Genomic DNA, 18,154 nt, shown 5'->3' on the forward strand with positions numbered 1-18,154 from the left:
AGTCGGGGGGCCACAAGGGAGAGAGCCTTCTCCTCTGTGGCCCCCCAACTCTGGAACTCATTGCCCGGTGAGATTAGGAAGGCTCCCACCTTAGAAACTTTCAAGAGGAATCTCAAAACCTGACTTTTCCAATGCGTTTTGGAGAGTAGCCATACTATCATACACAGTTGCTCCCCCTCAATGGTTTTTTATCCCCAGAGTATATTTCCCCACCTGTATGAAGGCCTATTTTTATGACCCCGTTCCTTTATGAGTTTCTCCCTCACAAACAATCTGCTCCATCCCTGTCTCATCCTGATTTTAGTATCTTTAGTATTTTAGTTTTTTTATCTCGAACATGCGGTCCACTCATTGTTATTTTATTGTGTATGATTTTGCTTTATCTTTTTTTTTTTTGTACTCATATGTTGTATGCATTTTACTGCATTATTATTGTGTTTTGGTTTTATTTTATTGTAATATGCTGTTGGGTTTGGCCTCATGTAAGCCGCCCCGAGTCCCCATTGGAGAGATGGTGGTGGGGTATTAAATAAAGAAGTATTATTATTATTATTATTATTATTATTATTATTATCCCCTGCAAAGGAGGAGCCGACAGGGGACTTCTGCAGAAATAGTTGAATGTTTTATTTTGCCAAAGGATAGACATTAATCTGTGGGCACAGGAAGCTTATCACATTTGCTCTTAACTACGTCTTCTTGAAAGAGAAACAAGTTATTGTAAAGCAGAGGTCCTCAAACTTTTTAAACAGAGGGCCAGATCACAGTCCCTCAAACTGTTGGAGGGCCGGATTATAATTTGAAAAAAACATGAATGAATTCCTTCGCACACTAGTGCACACATCTTATGAGATAGGATTGTTGTTATTGTTGTTGCTGTATGCTTTCAAGTTGTTACAGACTTAGATTGAACCTAAGCGAGGTCCAGGTAAATTACCTTGGAGGGCCGCATTCAGCCCCCGGGCCTTAGTTTGAGGACCTCTGTTGTAAAGGATAAGAAGCTTTGCAATGTGCTCATTGATTAGCCTATTTCTCGAACACCAAGTCTCAAATCACCAAGATTTTTAGTGCTTCTGTCCTTAGAAGAATTTTATTCATTTCATGTCAAAAGGATTGCATAAATAAATTAGTATAAAACTGATTAAATAGAAGGAACACAAGCGGCTAAATAACTTTAGACCAAAAGCAGGCAACAGGGACCGCATTGTCTGTAGCATTAAACAGTTCTTCCTCTATGCCAGGGGTCCTCATACTAAGGCCCGGGGCCGGATACGGCCGTCCAACGTCATTTGCCCGGCCCTCTCTCAGGGTCAACCTAAGTCTGAAACGACTTGAAAGCACACAACAACAACAACAACAACAACAACAACAACAACAATCCTATCTCATCAGCCAAAAGCAGGCCCACACTTCCAATTGAAATACTAATAAGTTTATATTTGTTAACATTGTTCTTCATTTTAATTATTGTATTGTGTATAAGATATGTGTAGTGCAGAGTTGTTTGTTTTGCTCCATAGTCACACAAAGTGGAGGGTTCTTCTAGGTAGTGCCGTTTAGCCAGGTTGTCTTCTACCAAGTCCACTTCTGAGTCTGTTCATAGACTTCCAAGTTGCCCATTCTTGGTTTGCCCTTGGAGTAAGACCCTCATGAGGCGGGGGGGGGGGGGGGATCCAGTTGCAATTGCCTGATTTAGCTGCCCAGAGGAATGCCCTTGATGTTGCTGGGGGAACATTAAGAGAAAGTGGTGGTTCTCATGAAACATTTCCTTGATTTAAGTCTATTGAGAGGAGGCCGATAGCCATGCAGTGGGTGGCTTTCACAGTGTTCAATCTTATTTCTCTCCCAGTTAGTAGCAACTTCCTGTTGCACATTGGGCAAGGGAGAGGGGGAATGCCAGCTAGCTTGTAGAGTCTATCAACAGGTGTAGGTTTGAGACATTATGTGATTACTCTTCATCTTTGATTATTCTATTCTTCTAAGCCAGGGGTCCTCAAACTAAGACCCAGGGGCCGGATACGGCCCTCCAGGGTCATTTACCCGGCCCTCGCTCAGGGTCAACCTAAGTCTGAAATGTCTTGAAAGCACACAACAACAACAACAACAACAACAACAACAACAACAACAACCATCTTATCTCATCAGCCAAAAGCAGGCCCACACTTCCCATTGAAATATTAATAAGTTTATATTTGTTAAAGTTGTTCTTCGTTTTAATTATTGTATGTTTTAAAGTGTTTTTTGCACTACAATTAAGATATGTGCAGTGTGCATAAGAATTCATTCGTGTTGTTTTCACATAATGCGCCCCTCCAACTGTTTGAGGGACTGTGACCTGGGCCTCTGTTTAAAAGGTTTGAGGATCCCTGTTCTAAGCCAATGGTTCTCAACCTGTGGGTCCCTCCAACTCCCAGATATCCCAGCCAGTTTACCAGCTGTTGGGATTTCTGGGAGTTGAAGGCCAAAACATCTGGGGACCCACAGGTTGAGAACCACTGTTCTAAGCATTTCTTAGGAGAATAATTCTCTATTTAGCCCATCTAACAAGAATGATTTCAGAATAATAATAATAATAATAATAATAATAATACTTTATTTGTTCCCCGCTACCATCTCCCCAAGGGACTCGGTGGGGCTTACATGAGGCCAAGCCCGCAGTACATCAATAAAACGAAGACAATAACAAAATAATCAATACAAAACAATAAAATAAATCTCATAAACAAAAATAAACAATAACAATAACATACAAGCATTTAAAAACGTATGGCTGGGCCAAATGTAATAATTTAAAATTTAAAAAATAATACTGGGCATGAACAAGGTAGGGTATACTAGGATATATAACAGCACCAACAACTATGAATAAACATAACTATCAGTCTATGGTGTGTGAAATAGTACTGGAAGATTCTCTAACTAATATTTGGAGAGTGGGAAAAGAGGAAATCTGTGACCACCTGTGAGAACCTCTAGTATCAAGATGCACACAACAGCAATGCGAGGGCGACTAAAATGATCAAGGGTCTGGAGAACAAGCCCTATGAGGAGCGGCTTAGGGAACTGGGCATGTTTAGCCTGAAGAAGAGAAGGCTGAGAGGAGATATGATAGCCATGTATAAATATGTGAGAGGAAGCCACAGGGAGGAGGGAGCAAGTTGTTTTCTGCTTCCTTGGAGACTAGGATGCGGAACAATGGCTTCAAACTACAAGAGAGGAGATTCCATCTGAACATGAGGAAGAACTTCCTGACTGTGAGAGCCGTTCAGCAGTGGAACTCTCTGCCCCGGAGTGTGGTGGAGGCTCCTCCTTTGGAAGCTTTTAAGCAGAGGCTGGATGGCCATTTGTCAGGGATGATTTGAATGCAATATTCCTGCTTCTTGGCAGGGGGTTGGACTGGATGGCCCAGGAGGTCTCTTCCAACTCTTTGATTCTATGATTCTATGCAACTCATTCTGGGTCTTTGTCTTTCTTGTAGGAGGCTTCCATAAATTTCAAGCTGAGTGTCCACATCTTTGTGAGACCAACCTGGATGCTGCCATCGCCAGCAGCTCACCTGTGCCCCCCGCTGCCCCGGTGGTTGGCCTGGGGGGCCTGAGCCTCAGCTCGGATTGCTCGGATGCCGAGTCGGAGCCCCTTAGCAGCGGCATGGAGTCGGAAGGGGCCAGCCCCCCATCCTTTCCTGTGCAGATTCTACCCAACCTGTACCTGGGCAGTGCCCGTGACTCAGCTAACATGGACACCTTGGCCAAGCTAGGCATCAGCTACATCCTCAACGTTACACCCAACTTGCCCAACCTCTTTGAGAAGAATGGTGACTTCCATTACAAGCAGATCCCCATCTCGGACCACTGGAGTCAGAATCTCTCCCAGTTCTTCCCTGAGGCCATCGAATTCATTGGTGAGTGAGGTGGAGTGGCTGCAGCAATGTCATTAGGGTGGTGCAGATCACAGCAGGTGACACCATCAGAAGGGGTGACAACAAAATTACTACCTATAAAATGTTGGTGCCGTGTTTCAGTAGAAATTTATTTTTTGTATAGAACTATCCCTGCGGTTGGATATAACTACAAAAACATGATTTTCACTGTTGTTATTACCCAGTTACAGTGACACTTCAGTTTGCGTGGTTTTGCATGCACACTTTGCAAGCATGCACTGTTGTGTCTGCTGGTTTTGCTGGTCACTAATTTTGTCAATTTCTATCATATTTTACTGTAGCTATAGTATTGCCGCACAAATTGTTATGGGAGGGGGTCCCATGGGAAGGACACCATGTGTTACTTCAATAGGAAACATCAACTCTAGTGGCGCCAGCAATGAGTGGCAACTAAACATGGCTGGAAGGACAATGTTCATGCCATAAATACTGGAAAGAAGATTGCTGAGACCCTCAGTTGTCAAGCTTTGTATTGATCAAAATTACCCTTATGTGAAATCTTAGTGACCATATATCGATCACTAGCATGCCATCTTCTCTCACCAGTGATCAATATGACTGGGACTGATGGGAACTGGAGTCTGACAACATACAAGATTTCATACAGTGGTTTTCCTATCAAAATAGGCTGTAAACATACATTTCAGTAGCAGTAGCATCACCGAAAACAAGACTAGGCATACACAGGGTGGACAATGGTTATTTCTCACCCAAATGTGTCCCAAAGACATCACGCAGGTACAACATGACATCACGTCTGGTTTTCTTTTTTTCTTTTTGATGAGGATTGTGCAAAAACAAAACGACTACATTTGATTGAGTTTTTGAGATTTCCTACTGGCAGGCTTCTGGTTATTTTTGAACTGCTTCTCCTAGTTTTCATCAAGATTAGCAGGCTGTTTTAGGCTGCTCAATGTTGCCTATAGTTTAGTGCAAGGGTCCTCAAACTAAGGCCCGGGGGTCGGATACGGCCCTCCAAGGTCATTTACCCGGCCCTTGTTCAGGGTCAACCTAAGTCTTGAAAGCACACAACAACAATCCTATCTCATCAGCCAAAAGCAGGCCCACACTTAATAATAATAATAATAATAATAATAATAATAATAATAATCTTTATTTGTACCCCGCTACCATCTCCCCAAGGGACTCGGTGTGGCTTACATGAGGCCAAGCGCAAAGTACATCAAACAAAACATCAATTAACAGAACATCAATAAACAATCAATAAAATACAAATCATATAAACAAAAAACAATCAATAGTGACATAAACAATTTTTAAAATGGCCAAATGTAATAAAATGGCCAAATGTAATAGATTAAAATTGAAAATATGCTGACGTGAACAAGGTAAAATATAATTACGATAGGATTTTTCGGAGAGCAATATTTCTTCACAATGCACTTTAATACTGACTTAGGATGGACTGTCCATCCTAAGTCCATCCTAAGTCAGTATTAAAGTGCATTGTGAAGAAATATTGCTGAGAGTTCTCCTTATTCTGGGAAGGCACACTGGAACAACCACGTTTTCAGGCTCCTCCTAAAGACTGCCAACGTTGGGGCATATCTAATGTCCCTGGGAAGTGAGTTCCAGAGTCGGGGGGCCACCACCGAGAAGGCCCTCTTGGTGGGGATGAGGCCCTCTCCCTCATCCCCACCAATTGCGCCTACAAAGGAGGTGGGAGCATGAGTAGGGCCTCTCCAGATGATTGAAGAGATCATGTGGGTTCGTACATAGAAATGCGGTCACTTCCCACTGAAATACTAATAAGTTTATATTTGTTAAAATAGTTCTTCATTTTAATTATTGTATTGTTTTTAAGTGGTTTTTGCACTACAAATAAGGTATGTGCAGTGTGCATAGTTTTTGCACTACAAATAAGGTATGTGCAGTGTGCATTCATGTTTTTTTCCCAAATTATAATCCGGCCCTCCAACAGTTTGAGGGACTGTGACCTGGCCCTCTGTTTAAAAAGGTTGAGGACCCCTGGTTTAGTGTATTGCGGGGGGGGGGGGGGGTGTCTATGCATGTCTTTTTATCTCAAACTTCCTGCAATGAGTTGCTGGAACTTGGGAACTCCAGCCATAACAAAGCATCAATTGATCCATGAAGGAGTAGATATAACATATCTGACTTAACTTAGCCAATCCCAAGGCTTTGCATTGCTTGTCAGGGCCCTTCCAGACAGGCCCTATATCCCAGGATCTGATCCCAGGTTTTCCGTTTATCCCAGATTATCTGGCAATGTGGACTCATATAATCCAGTTTAAAGCAGAAAGCCTAGGATCAGATCCTGGGATATAGGGCCTTTATGGAAGGGGCCTCAGTCACCAGTTCCAAGAAGAGAGTCTCTTCTTGAGTTTTACTGTGTCCTCGGAGGACCATGCAGGTTTACAACATTTATCAACATTTATCCTTAGCTTGTGGACCTTTCGATGGGTGGGTTGGAGGTCAGGGGCAGGCTAGCCATCTTGTCTCCTCCCTATATCATCAGTTGAGAGCCCCCCACCCCCCGGCACCAACTGCTGCTCTGGCCAGAGCGAAGAGAGAGGGGGCTACCGTTGAAGACAGTTCCATCTTGTCTTCTGTGCTTTACTAATAATATAATATAATATATTGTATATACATATAATATTTATAATATTGTAATGTAATACAATATAATACTACTAATCTATATATATAAAAATGTTCAGTGCATAATGAGTACCTTAAAAACAAAAGAACCAATGAACGAAATCACACCAAATTTGGCAACCAAATGTCTCACTACACAAGGAGTGACCATCACTCAAAAAATTATGATTTTGTCATTTGGGAGTTGTAGCTGCTGGGATTTATAGTTCACCTATAATTAAAAGCATCCTGAACTCCACCAACGATGGAATTGAACCACACTTGGCACACAGAACTCCCATGATCACCAGAAAATACTGAAAGGGTTTGGTGGGCATTGACCTTGAATTTTGGAATTGTAGTTCACCTACATCTAGAGAGCACTGTGGACTCAAACAATGATGGATCTGGACCAAACTTGGCATGAATACTCAATATGCCCAAATATAAACACAGATGGAGTTTAGGGGAAATAGACCTTGACATTTGGGAGTTGTAGTTACTGGGATTTATAGTTCACCTTCAATCAAAGAGCGTTCTGAACCCCACTAATGACAGAATTGGGACAAACGTCCCACACAGAACCCCCATGACTAACAGAAAATACTTAAGGCCATCCAGCCCAACTCCCTTCACCAGGGCAAGAAAACATTATCAAAGCCCTCCTGACAAAGAGCCATCCAGCCATAGATATAGAGAGAGATATATGACTCTCACACACAGAGATATAGTATCATAGATTTGAAAGGGACCCCTAAAAAAGGACAATTCTGTGTTGCATGCTCCATAGTAGGTCAACCAGACAATCTCTACATCAACACAAGCATAAAGAAATTACATATATTACAAACCAACACTTTCTCATTACTTTATTTTCCAGATCACCAGACTGGGGCACAGCAACGCGTGGCAGGGGACAGCTAGTAATAAATATAATGATAATAATACAATACTATAATTATTTTATATTACATGTAATACTACTAATAATATTACAATATAATGGTGTAGTACAGTATAGTAATATATAATATTACTAAAGGTGAAAACCTGGCTTTTTGAGCAGGTCTTCCCAAATACAGAATAGCTAAACAGAATTATGGAACTACTTAATAATGCAATGGAATAACGATTTGACATGGAGATACTCACGATAATGTTTTAAGGCTTTTATATTTTTTGTATCATATGCTATTGTTTTTAACAGAATTTCTTGATTGTTTTTACTTGTTATAATTGTTGAGGCATCAAATTGTTGCCAATTTGCGAACCACTCCGAGTCGCCTCTGGGCTGAGAGTGGCAATATATAAATATAGTAAATAAATAAAATAAAATAAAATACAACTAGGTCTACAATATTTAATTGACAGATTGGCAAGATGAATGATTCTTTTTTTTCAAATGTTCTTTTCCGATTCAATCAGCGGATTTAAAAAAACTTAACGCTGCGCTATTTTTACATAAGTGTTTTAACAAATTAGCTAATAGACAACATCTTACAAGAAGCATTTCCCCATCTCACTCCCCCCTCTTCTCTCTCATTACCATGTTATAAATAAACTTTCCGTAGGAATGTGAGTAGGCGGATAATTAATCTAAAGGTCTCAGCTTTGCTTGACTGATGAAATGCTCACAAAGGAAACCCTTCTTCGCCTGGTTCTGTGGGTCAGCGGTCCACACAAGGCACAGAGGTAGGACGCCATCGCGTCACATGTACAGCCTTGCCCTTCTGACTCCCGACTCTTCTGAACACAATGCACATTTGATATGCTACTCTCCCTCCTAGACTTCCACTTGTCTGGAAACGGTGGTCCCCACACCATACAATTCTGTGTAATTTGGTAATTTGCCCGCAGCACTGAAGTCCAGCTATAATTCATAGAATCATAGAATCAAAGAGTTGGAAGAGACCTCATGGGCCATCCAGTCCAACCAATATTCCTGCCAAGAAGCAGGAATATTGCGTTCAAATCACCCCTGACAGATGGCCATCCAGCCTCTGTTTAAAAGCTTCCAAAGAAGGAGCCTCCACAACACTCTGGGGCAGAGAGTTCCACTGCTGAACGGCTCTCACAGTCAGGAAGTTCTTCCTCATGTTCAAATGGAATCTCCTTTCTTGTAGTTTGAAGCCATTGTTTCGTGTCCTAGTCTCCAGGGAAGCAGAAAACAAGCTTGCTCCCTCCTCCCTGTGGCTTCCTCTCACATATTTATACATGGCTATCATATCTTCTCTCAGCCTTCTCTTCTAAACATGCCCAGCTCCTTAGGCCGCTCCTCACAGGGCTTGTTCTCCAGACCCTTGATCATTTTAGTCGCCCTCCTCTAGACACATTCCAGCTTGTCAATATCTCTCTTCAATTGTGCCCAGAATTGGACACAATATTCCAGGTGTGGTCTAACCAAAGCAGAATAGAGAATTCTTTGTATTTTATTTCTCAGATGCCATTCCGTAGTCTGTTGACCATCCTGGTCACTTTTTTATTTTTTTTGGTCATGTCAGGAGCAACCTGAGAAACTGCAAGTCGCTCCTGTTGTGAGAGAATTGGCTGTCTGCAAGGACGTTGCCCAGGGGGCGCCCGGATGATTTGATGTTTTATCATCCTTGTGGTAGGCTTCTCTCATGTCCCCGTATGAGGAGCTGGAGCTGATAGAGGGAGCTCATCTGCCTCTCCCCGGATTCGAACCTGTGACCTGTCGGTCTTCAGTCCTGCCGGCACAGGGCTTTAACCCACTGCGCCACCGGGGGCTCCATCCTGGTCACTGAAGGACCATTTCTATATCAATGGGGCAGTGGCTTTGCTCTGAGTTTGCCCAAAACTATCATGGAGCTGACCAAAATGCTGAAGATATGTTGAAGGGAGGTTCCAGTATACCTTTAAAACCCGGAACATATTTACTAGGTCTTTTTATTCGGCCTCATTTTGTTGTGTCTTTCTGCTGCTTGCTTGCTTCCTTTTGCCCCCCTCCCCGACATCCAGACTCTTTGGTAACTGGAACTCAAACCCAAAAGGAGCCAGCAGCACATCATCTTCTGATCTGATGTTTTTGTGTTTCTTTGGCACCGTTTCAAAGAATGTTTTTGTACATATAGTCCCAGTGCCTGCAGGCCCAGGCTTTCCCTTTATTGTTTGGAAATGCAGCATCAAATATCAGGTTTTGATCAGGTTTAAACAAATCTTAAGCATTTCTCATTCTCTTTTATAACAGGTTCGCAATTCGGCTTCTACCTCATAGTATTGGAATCTCTGTAGAGCAGGGGTGGGCAGCCATGGAGTGGTACATTTTGTTGGTCTTATAGGAAGTGTTGCTCTTATAGGAAGTGTGGAGCTCCCAGTGGCGCAGCGGGTTAAACCGCTGAGCTGTTGAACTTGCTGACCGAAAGGTTGCCGGTTGGAATCTGGAGAGCAGGGTGAGCTCTCGCTGTTAGCCCCAGCTTCTGCCAACCTAGCAGTTTGAAAACATGCCAATGTGAGTAGAACAATAGGTATTTATTTATTTATTTACTTACTTCACTTATATACCGCTTTTCTCAGCCCTTAGGCGACTCAAAGCGGTTTACAACAGCAAAAATGCAATGCTAAACATCATAAAAACAATTAAGGGACAGTTAAAACAGTGGCATAATAAACAGTTAAGCATCAATATAACAAATCGTTAACGTCTCATCAGTAGAATCAAAATCCAATCTCATAATCCGTTATTCCATGTTCCTATGTTCATTACACTGCCTAATCAAATGCCTGCTCGAACAACCAGGTCTTCAGTTTCCTCCGAAATGCCAATAGGGAGGGGGCTGATCTGATATCTGAAGGAAGAGCATTCCACAGGCGAGGGGCCACCACTGAGAAGGCCCTGTCTCTCGTCCACGCCAGGCGCATCTGTGAAGCAGGCGGGACTGAGAGCAGGGCCTTCCCAGATGATCTTAATGTCCTAGCTGGTTCATAGGAGGATATGCTTTCAGACAGGTAAGTTGGGCCAGAACTGTTTAGGGCTTTATAGGCTAACGCCAGCACTTTGAATTGTGCCCGGTAGCAAACTGGCAGCCAGTGGAGCTGGCGCAACAGAGGAGTTGTATGCTCCCTGAGTGCCACTCCCGTTAGCATCCTGGTTGCCGAGTGTTGGACCATTTGAAGCTTCCAAACAGTCTTCAAAGGCAACCCCACGTAAAGAGCGTTGCAGTAGTCTATACGGGATGTAACCAGAGCGTGGACTACCGTGGCCAAGTCAGACTTCCCAAGGTAACACTCCGGCGGGAGGGTAGTGGCACTCCATGCCGGCCACATGACCTTGGAGGTGTCTGCAGACAATGCCAGCTCTTTGACTTAGAAATGGAGATGACACAACTGGACTTAATGTCAAGGGACATTTACTTTACTATGGGAAGTGTAGTCTAAGTACATCTAGAGATCAATAGTGGTCTGCTAAACAGGACTGTGTGTGCCACGGAGTAAAGTACGGCAACCCACATTTTTTTATTTATTTACAGTATTTGTATACCGCTTTTCTCACCCTGAGGGGGGCTCAAAGCGGTTTACACATAAATAATGGCAAAAATTCAATGCCAGTACAAACAATTACAATTATACACTACAATTAGACATAAATCAAATTAAAAAATACATCCATGAGCAAAAAAGCAATCATTAAAACAATAAAACAGTCTTGTCCGTCAAATCGCCATTCCAGTCACTGTCTTTCCAAAATGCTGCATACATTTACTTCAACTGCCCGAAGGCCTGGTCCCAAAACTATGATTTTAATTTTTTTCTAAAAGTCAGGATGGAGGAAGCAGATCTTACCTCATTTGGGAGTGTGTTCCATAGGCGGGGGGCCATAGCTGAGAAGGCCCTGTCTCTCATTCCCGCCAGGCGCATCTGTTCTGTTGACGGGAGCAAGAGCAGGGCCTCCCCAGAGTTCTGATTTTGCACAAAGAAAATCAGAGTTGGGTTGTTGTAGATTTTTTCAGGCTATATGGCCATGTTCTAGAGGCATTCTCTCCTGACGTTTCGCCTGCATCTATGGCAAGCATCCTCACTACCTCTGAGGATGCTTGCCATAGATGCAGGCGAAACGTCAGGAGAGAATGCCTCTAGAACATGGCCATATAGCCCGAAAAAACCTACAACAACCCAGTGATTCCAGCCATGGAAGCCTTCGACAATATAATCAGAGGTCTAATTTTGCACAAAGAAAATCAGAACTCTATATTAAGGTAAAGGTAGTCCCCTGACATTAAGTCCAGTCATGTCTGACTCTGGGGTGTGGTGCTCATCTCCATTTCTAAGCCGAAGAGCCAGCGTTGTCCATAGACACCTCCAAGGTCATGTGGCCAGCATGACTGCATGGAGTGCCGTTACCTTCCCGCCGGAGCGGTACCTATTGATCTACTAACATTTTGCACAAAGAAAATCAGAACTCTATATAGGTTATGTGAATGTGATATATTTGTGTTACAAATGCACACACATTTTTAAAATGGACATGGTAATGTATATGTGCATATACAGTATGTGTCTTCCAGGTCACTTGTCAATTAATGGAGATCTGATGAATTTCATAAGATTTTTCTGAGGCAACAAATACATAGAATAGTTTTGCCAGTTCCGTCCTCTGAAAATGTTTACATTCAAGTACTAACCAGGTCTGTCCCTACCTAATATCCATAATCATACAGGACCTGGTACCAGTGATGCTCCTAAATCCCACCCCTGGTCAATAGAAAAGTAATTCAGACCCCAGAGTGCCTTCATTCTCTAGTCTTCAACCTATATATGTGCCTCAGTCCATAGCACAGCCTGTGTAATTTGTGTCTCCCCTCCTTCCATGCTGTATTCTCTCTTTGTCCACAGATGAAGCCCTGTCTCGGAACTGTGGCATTCTGGTGCACTGCTTGGCGGGGATCAGTCGCTCTGTCACCGTCACCGTCGCCTACCTCATGCAGAAGCTCAACCTCTCCCTCAACGATGCCTATGACCTGGTGAAGAGGAAGAAGTCCAACATCTCACCCAACTTCAACTTCATGGGGCAGCTGCTGGACTTTGAGAAGTCCCTGGGGCTCAACCGCAGCAGCCGCCCCACCTCCAGTCAGACCTGCTTCTTCACCTCGCCCACCGATGACAGTGTCTTTGAGCTGGACCCCACGTAGCGGGCAGGAGGGGGCACCGTATGCGTGCTGGCTTTGCTTCTTGTCCTCTTCTGCTCTTTGGTTCTCCCTGCCCTGGTGGCAGAGCTCTTTGGCACCAACAGAATTACCTCATGCCAAGAGAGAGAACGCGAGATGGGGGCCGCCTCTTTTGAAACCTACTGCCACTTTGAGAGCAGGTTTTTGCTGCTTTCCTCTGTTCTCTTGGGCAACAACAGTGATGCTATGTCCCTACCAATCTTACAACTATGCGGTCAGGGCCACACCAATAACCAAAGAAAGACTTCTGCCCCACTTTATCATAGTCGGCTCCTCGTTCACAGGCGTCCTGTAAAGAGCTGTATCTGGAGCATTTTACAGCATGTCAAATACGATCCCTTTTGCCCTCGTTCCATAGGGCACATCAGGGCTGGCACCTGCTGGTTGCTAATGATCTCCATCGTATCTAGAACCCTTCCTCACCTTGTGACTCCACAGCTATAATTCTGAAATTAAACTGGAGAGCTGTAGCTTTCTCACAAGGATCCTACCTGCCTAGGATGTCAGGGCCTTAAGAATCCAGGGAGAACCAGATCTACTCTGGAGTGGACAAACATGCCTCCAACAGTAGCCGTATCAAGTTGGGATCCTGTATCTCCACAGTGGAGAGCCCACCAGCTGCCTCTCTCACTGACATATCTAGGGCCTCGGTTGAACTGCAGAAAGGATGTCCCAGATAATTTTGCATCACCCGAGACTCTAACATTGCCTTAAGGATCCTCTGTTAAGTCTGACGATTAACTGAAACGGTAGAAGATGATGGAGAATTTCCATCCTTTCCTCTTCCGTCTTGGAACTCTAGTTTTAGGAGTTCATCCTGCCAGAACACATTGGAAGCTCTGCAGTTAATCCAGGTCAAATTGTGTCATGACTGTACCTCATCTGTCACCTCACAACTCCTCATCCTCAAAGCAGCACCTCTGGCTGCTTCTCCAACTTTTTTGGGGGGGAGAGCAAATGGAAAAAATGTGTGTCTAATTGGAAGCTTTGGGATAGGCTCACACCAGGGATTCACAATGTAAGGGATGGCATGATGTTACTGCATGGGATGTGGGATCAAGTTGGAGCAGCTCTGTGTAAGAGAGTGTATGTGTGTGTGCTTTTGTGCAAATTCTGGCACCTGTATGTGTGTATATTTGTGTGTGCCTTAACGCCACTGCATGTGAGCAGTCAGAGCATCGTATGTATGTGCTAGGCCGCATTTGCTCAGTATCAGCACGCCGAGACTTCATTTGCCTGCCCAGGCTTATTTCCACAATTTTAGGGCTTGAATTCAATTTTGGCAACAGGGCTCAGTATTTTTTTTTGTCATGTCAGGAGTGACTTGAGAAACTGCAAGTCGCTTCTGGTGTGAGAGAATTGGCCGTCTGCAAGGACGTTGCCCAAGGGACGCCTGGATGTTTTGATGTTTTATCATCCTTGTAGGAGGCTTCTCTCACGTCCCCACCAGGGCTCAGTGAAATCATATCAAAGAAGTTGGCATCTCTGAGCATGTGCAGAAAAATTAATAAATAAATGCCAACAGGATGTTTCCTTCCTCAACAATATCTCCCCTTAGAGTTGAAACTGTCTGTGCAAGGTTTCAAGTTCAAGACTTACACAAAAGCTAGAGTCTTGGCATTTATGAAATCTTTGTTTTAATACCGTACATGCTTATCTAGGAATAAATCCCACTGAATTCAGTGGGACTTGTTTTTGTATAGGATTGTCCTGTAAGTTAACCACTTTTTTTTTTTGTCGTGTCAGGAGCGACTTGAGAAACTGCAAGTTGCTTCTAGTGTGAGAGAATTGGCCGTCTACAAGGACGTTGCCCAGGGGATGCCCGGATGGATTGATGTTTTTATCATCCTTGTGGGAGGCTTCTCTCATGTCCCCGCATGAGGAGCTGGAGCTGACAGAGGGAGCTCATCCACGCTCTCCCCGGATTCGAACCTGCGACCTGTCGGTCTTCAGTCCTGCCGGCACAGGGGTTTAACTCACTGCCTGTATGTGAGTGTAGTCAGAAAACAGTATGTTTTAAAGTATATCCATGCTTTGATCAAGGCTGTTGCTTTAGCTGTGTTTGTTGTGAATGTTGGGCTGCATCTATGCTACGATTCTACAAAAATGGAGGGATGGAATGACACATTGTCTGCAGAATTCAGCATCTTTTTCCTTTTCTTGTTCTTCCTCATATGCAACCTTCTGGCCCTCCCGAAACTTTGTGCCTGTGAGCAATGCTTGGTAAAGTAATCCTAGTGGATGCCTCCCGTGTAGGGAGGTTCCCTTGCCTAGTTCCCCCTCTGGTCCTCCCAAGATTAGTGAAACCAGAATATATTATGCAAAACAGTCACAATGTTATGCAAAGTCTGAACAGTTATGCAAACTTGCTCAGTTCACCTGGCTTACAAAATCCAACTTTTCTCAAAAATTTGGACACAAAATTTTCTGGAATTTTATTTTAATGCAGGCTACGCACAAGCCCTGTGCACCTATATGTGTGCAAACACAGGTTTTGCACAATGGCATTTGTCTCTGGATCAGTGCTTTTCATTTTATTCTTTTATTACTGGCAGTTGTGAGTCAGTCTACAGAGGAATTGCTCTCTCGGTATCCTGGTCTCTTGTTCTTCAAATGAATGTAAACGGCTGTGGAGCTGAGATGGTGGTGGGCACACGGTGCCTTTGCCATGGTCAACTGGTCACTTCAATAAAGCAGGACTTTAAATAATACAAATTATGTGTGGTTTTGTTTTATTTGGGTGGGGGAGGTTGGAGTGGGGAGATTATCCATTACTTAATAGAGAACCAGTTCACCTTTGTAAAACTAACCCATATAACCATTGTATTGGTGGTATCTCTGGCACAGCAAGGCAAGGAAACACATCGATCACAGTCTCCTTAGGCCAGTGTTTCTCAGCCTGGGGGTCAGGACCCCTAAGGGGGTCGCAAGGGGGTTTAAAAGGGGTCACCAAAGATCGTCCTTTACCAACCAAAGACAATCAGGAAACACATATTTCTGATGGTCTTCGAAAACCCTTTGACAGAGAAGGCTGACATCCCTCCACCTGTCCTTCTCTTCCTTTTTGGAAACAGAAAACAAATCCTCCCACCAAAGCCTTCCTCCTGCTCTCTTGTGTAGGTGGACTAACACTCCAAAACTCAAGGTCAATGCCCACCAAACTCTTCCAATACTTTCTGTTGGTCATGGGAAGATTGGCCCAATTCTATCATTGGTGGGGTTTAGAATGCCCTTTGATTGTAGGTGAACTATACATCCCAGGAACTACAACTCCCAAATGACAAAATCAACCCTCCTCCAACCCCACCAGTCTTCAAATGTGGGCATATCAGGTATTTGTGCCAAATTTGGTGCAGTGAATGAAAATCCATCCTGCATATTAGATATTTACATAGCAGTAGCAAAATTACAGTGATGAAGTAGCAACTAAAATAATTTAATGGTTGGGATCACCACAACATGAGGAACGTTATTAAGGGGTCGTGGCATTAGGAAGGTTGAGAAACACTGCCTTAGGCTATAAACTAATTTATTATACAACTATTTACATTGGAAGCTAAGCAGATCGTAAAACTTGCTTCCTTCTCCATTGGCAGTCACATCGCAAACTACTGAACACGTTATCAGCATTAGTCCACACCTCCTGCATTCCAGAAGGATGTATGACGTACAATGCACTACACTATGTCCATTGCTCTCTGTACTAAGTTTTATGACCTCTCTAGGAATGCCATTTCTCTTCATGATACAGTTAACCCTTTCCACACAGGAATTCTATCGGCACATAGCATAACATTTTAAACATACAAACACACTTTGAAAGCTACATTACACATTTCAAAACACAGCAACACATTGCCCTATTGGCTCTCATAACATCTGTCCATCAGGAGATAAATAGATAGATGGATAGACAGATACTGAATGAGTAGATCAGGTGGAAACTGTTCAGCCTTCTAGTAGCTAACTGTAACTCTCACCAGTCCTAACCACTATATTCAAGGGGTGAGGGATCATGGGGGTTACAGTCCAACAACCCCCCATTCCCATCCTTGAGATGAAAGAAACTTGCCCTTTAATCATTGGGTGGGATTTTTTTTTCTGAAATTTTTACTCTGCTGTCTTTTTAAAGGGGAATTCCAGATGCCTTCACCAAGGATCAAAACCTTTTCAGGATTTTCCCACTGCATTTTCTCTTTATGAGAACAACAATGCTATTAAGAAGGGAAAGCGGAAGAGCTACATGATATTGCCAGGAGATGCCCATCTGGAAATACCCCAAGTATTATTCGCATTGCTTGCCTTCAATTCAATTCCAATGAATGATGACCCTATGAATGAAAGACTTGCAAGATCTTCAGTCATTAACGTTGATGCTCAGATTTTGCAGACTCGGGGCATTGGCTTTCCTGCTTGAATCAATCCACCTGTAATGTGCTCTGCCTCCTTTCCGGTTGTCTCCCACTTTACTGAATGTTATTGTCACACCAAAGAATTTCAGAAGAAAATCTGCCTGTGTTTTATAGTCTATAAAATTCTTTGATTGTGTGATCATGATTATTATTCAAGAAATCGGTATATCACAATATTACCTGTACTAGGGACAAGAGACTACTGTTAGGACAGAATATAGAGAAACAGAATGGTTTTGAATTGGCAAGGAGGTCAGGCAAGGCTGCATTTGATCACCCTATGTGTTTAATTTCTTTGCTGAACATATACTGTATATACCTGAGTAGAAGCAGAGTTTTTCAGCCCTTTTTTAGGCTGAAAAAGCCTCACTCTGCTTATACTCAAGTCAACATTATTATTTACTCTATTATTTTGTTACATTTATTATTTTACTCTCTTATTATTATTACATTTATTATTTTATTTTTTATTATTATTACATTTACATTATTTTACTCTCTTTGTTCTGGAACGGCTGTTCCAGAGGCTCCAATTTTGTGCTTTGCACTGAATATTTGTTCATAGTCCTAAGTTGCAGGGACTTTGCAGATAGGTGCCTCCTTTGGATGCATTCATAGGGCAAGCCATCTGTCAATAATAGTTAAGATTCCCTGGTCCCGCCCCTCTCTGGTTTTTTGGAGGGAAGGCACCATTTTTCAGTTAGTCTCAAAAAGGAAGTCAATGCAGAGGATGTATACAGACGTCCTCTTGTGCAAAGGCTTCGTCCCTTAAGACTTTCCAGGGGAGAACAGTCTTGAAAGCCTCTGAAGATTCCCAAAGTTTCCGGGGAAACAGCCTTACAGCCCTGAGGAATTCCGGAGGGAATAACAGCTCTAACCATCAAAGCAGCTAAGTGATTACAAGCCTTTTGATAGGTTCGCTCGGCGCTGAGACGTAGTTCAGCCCGGTAGTGAATCCACATCAATAAGGTTTAGGTTCACAGCAGCCTGGGAGGAGCTAG

At 43.2% G+C, this 18,154-nt stretch overlaps 1 protein-coding gene across 1 annotated transcript in view; it reads left to right on the top strand.

Annotated features, from left to right (window-relative positions):
- The window catches only part of DUSP9 (dual specificity phosphatase 9), a 30,899-nt gene extending 15,443 nt beyond the window's left edge, over positions 1-15,456 (top strand). Inside the window, exons 3-4 of the mRNA XM_060763168.2 lie at positions 3,479-3,901; positions 12,410-15,456. Coding sequence (XP_060619151.1) covers positions 3,479-3,901; positions 12,410-12,705 — 719 coding nt within the window. The 3' untranslated portion in view covers positions 12,706-15,456. The remainder of the gene's footprint in view (positions 1-3,478; positions 3,902-12,409) is intronic.
- Positions 15,457-18,154: the final 2,698 nt, after the last annotated feature.

This window comes from Anolis sagrei, chromosome 2 (genome assembly GCF_037176765.1).
Source record: "Anolis sagrei isolate rAnoSag1 chromosome 2, rAnoSag1.mat, whole genome shotgun sequence".
In the NCBI taxonomy this organism is placed as follows: domain Eukaryota; kingdom Metazoa; phylum Chordata; class Lepidosauria; order Squamata; family Dactyloidae; genus Anolis; species Anolis sagrei.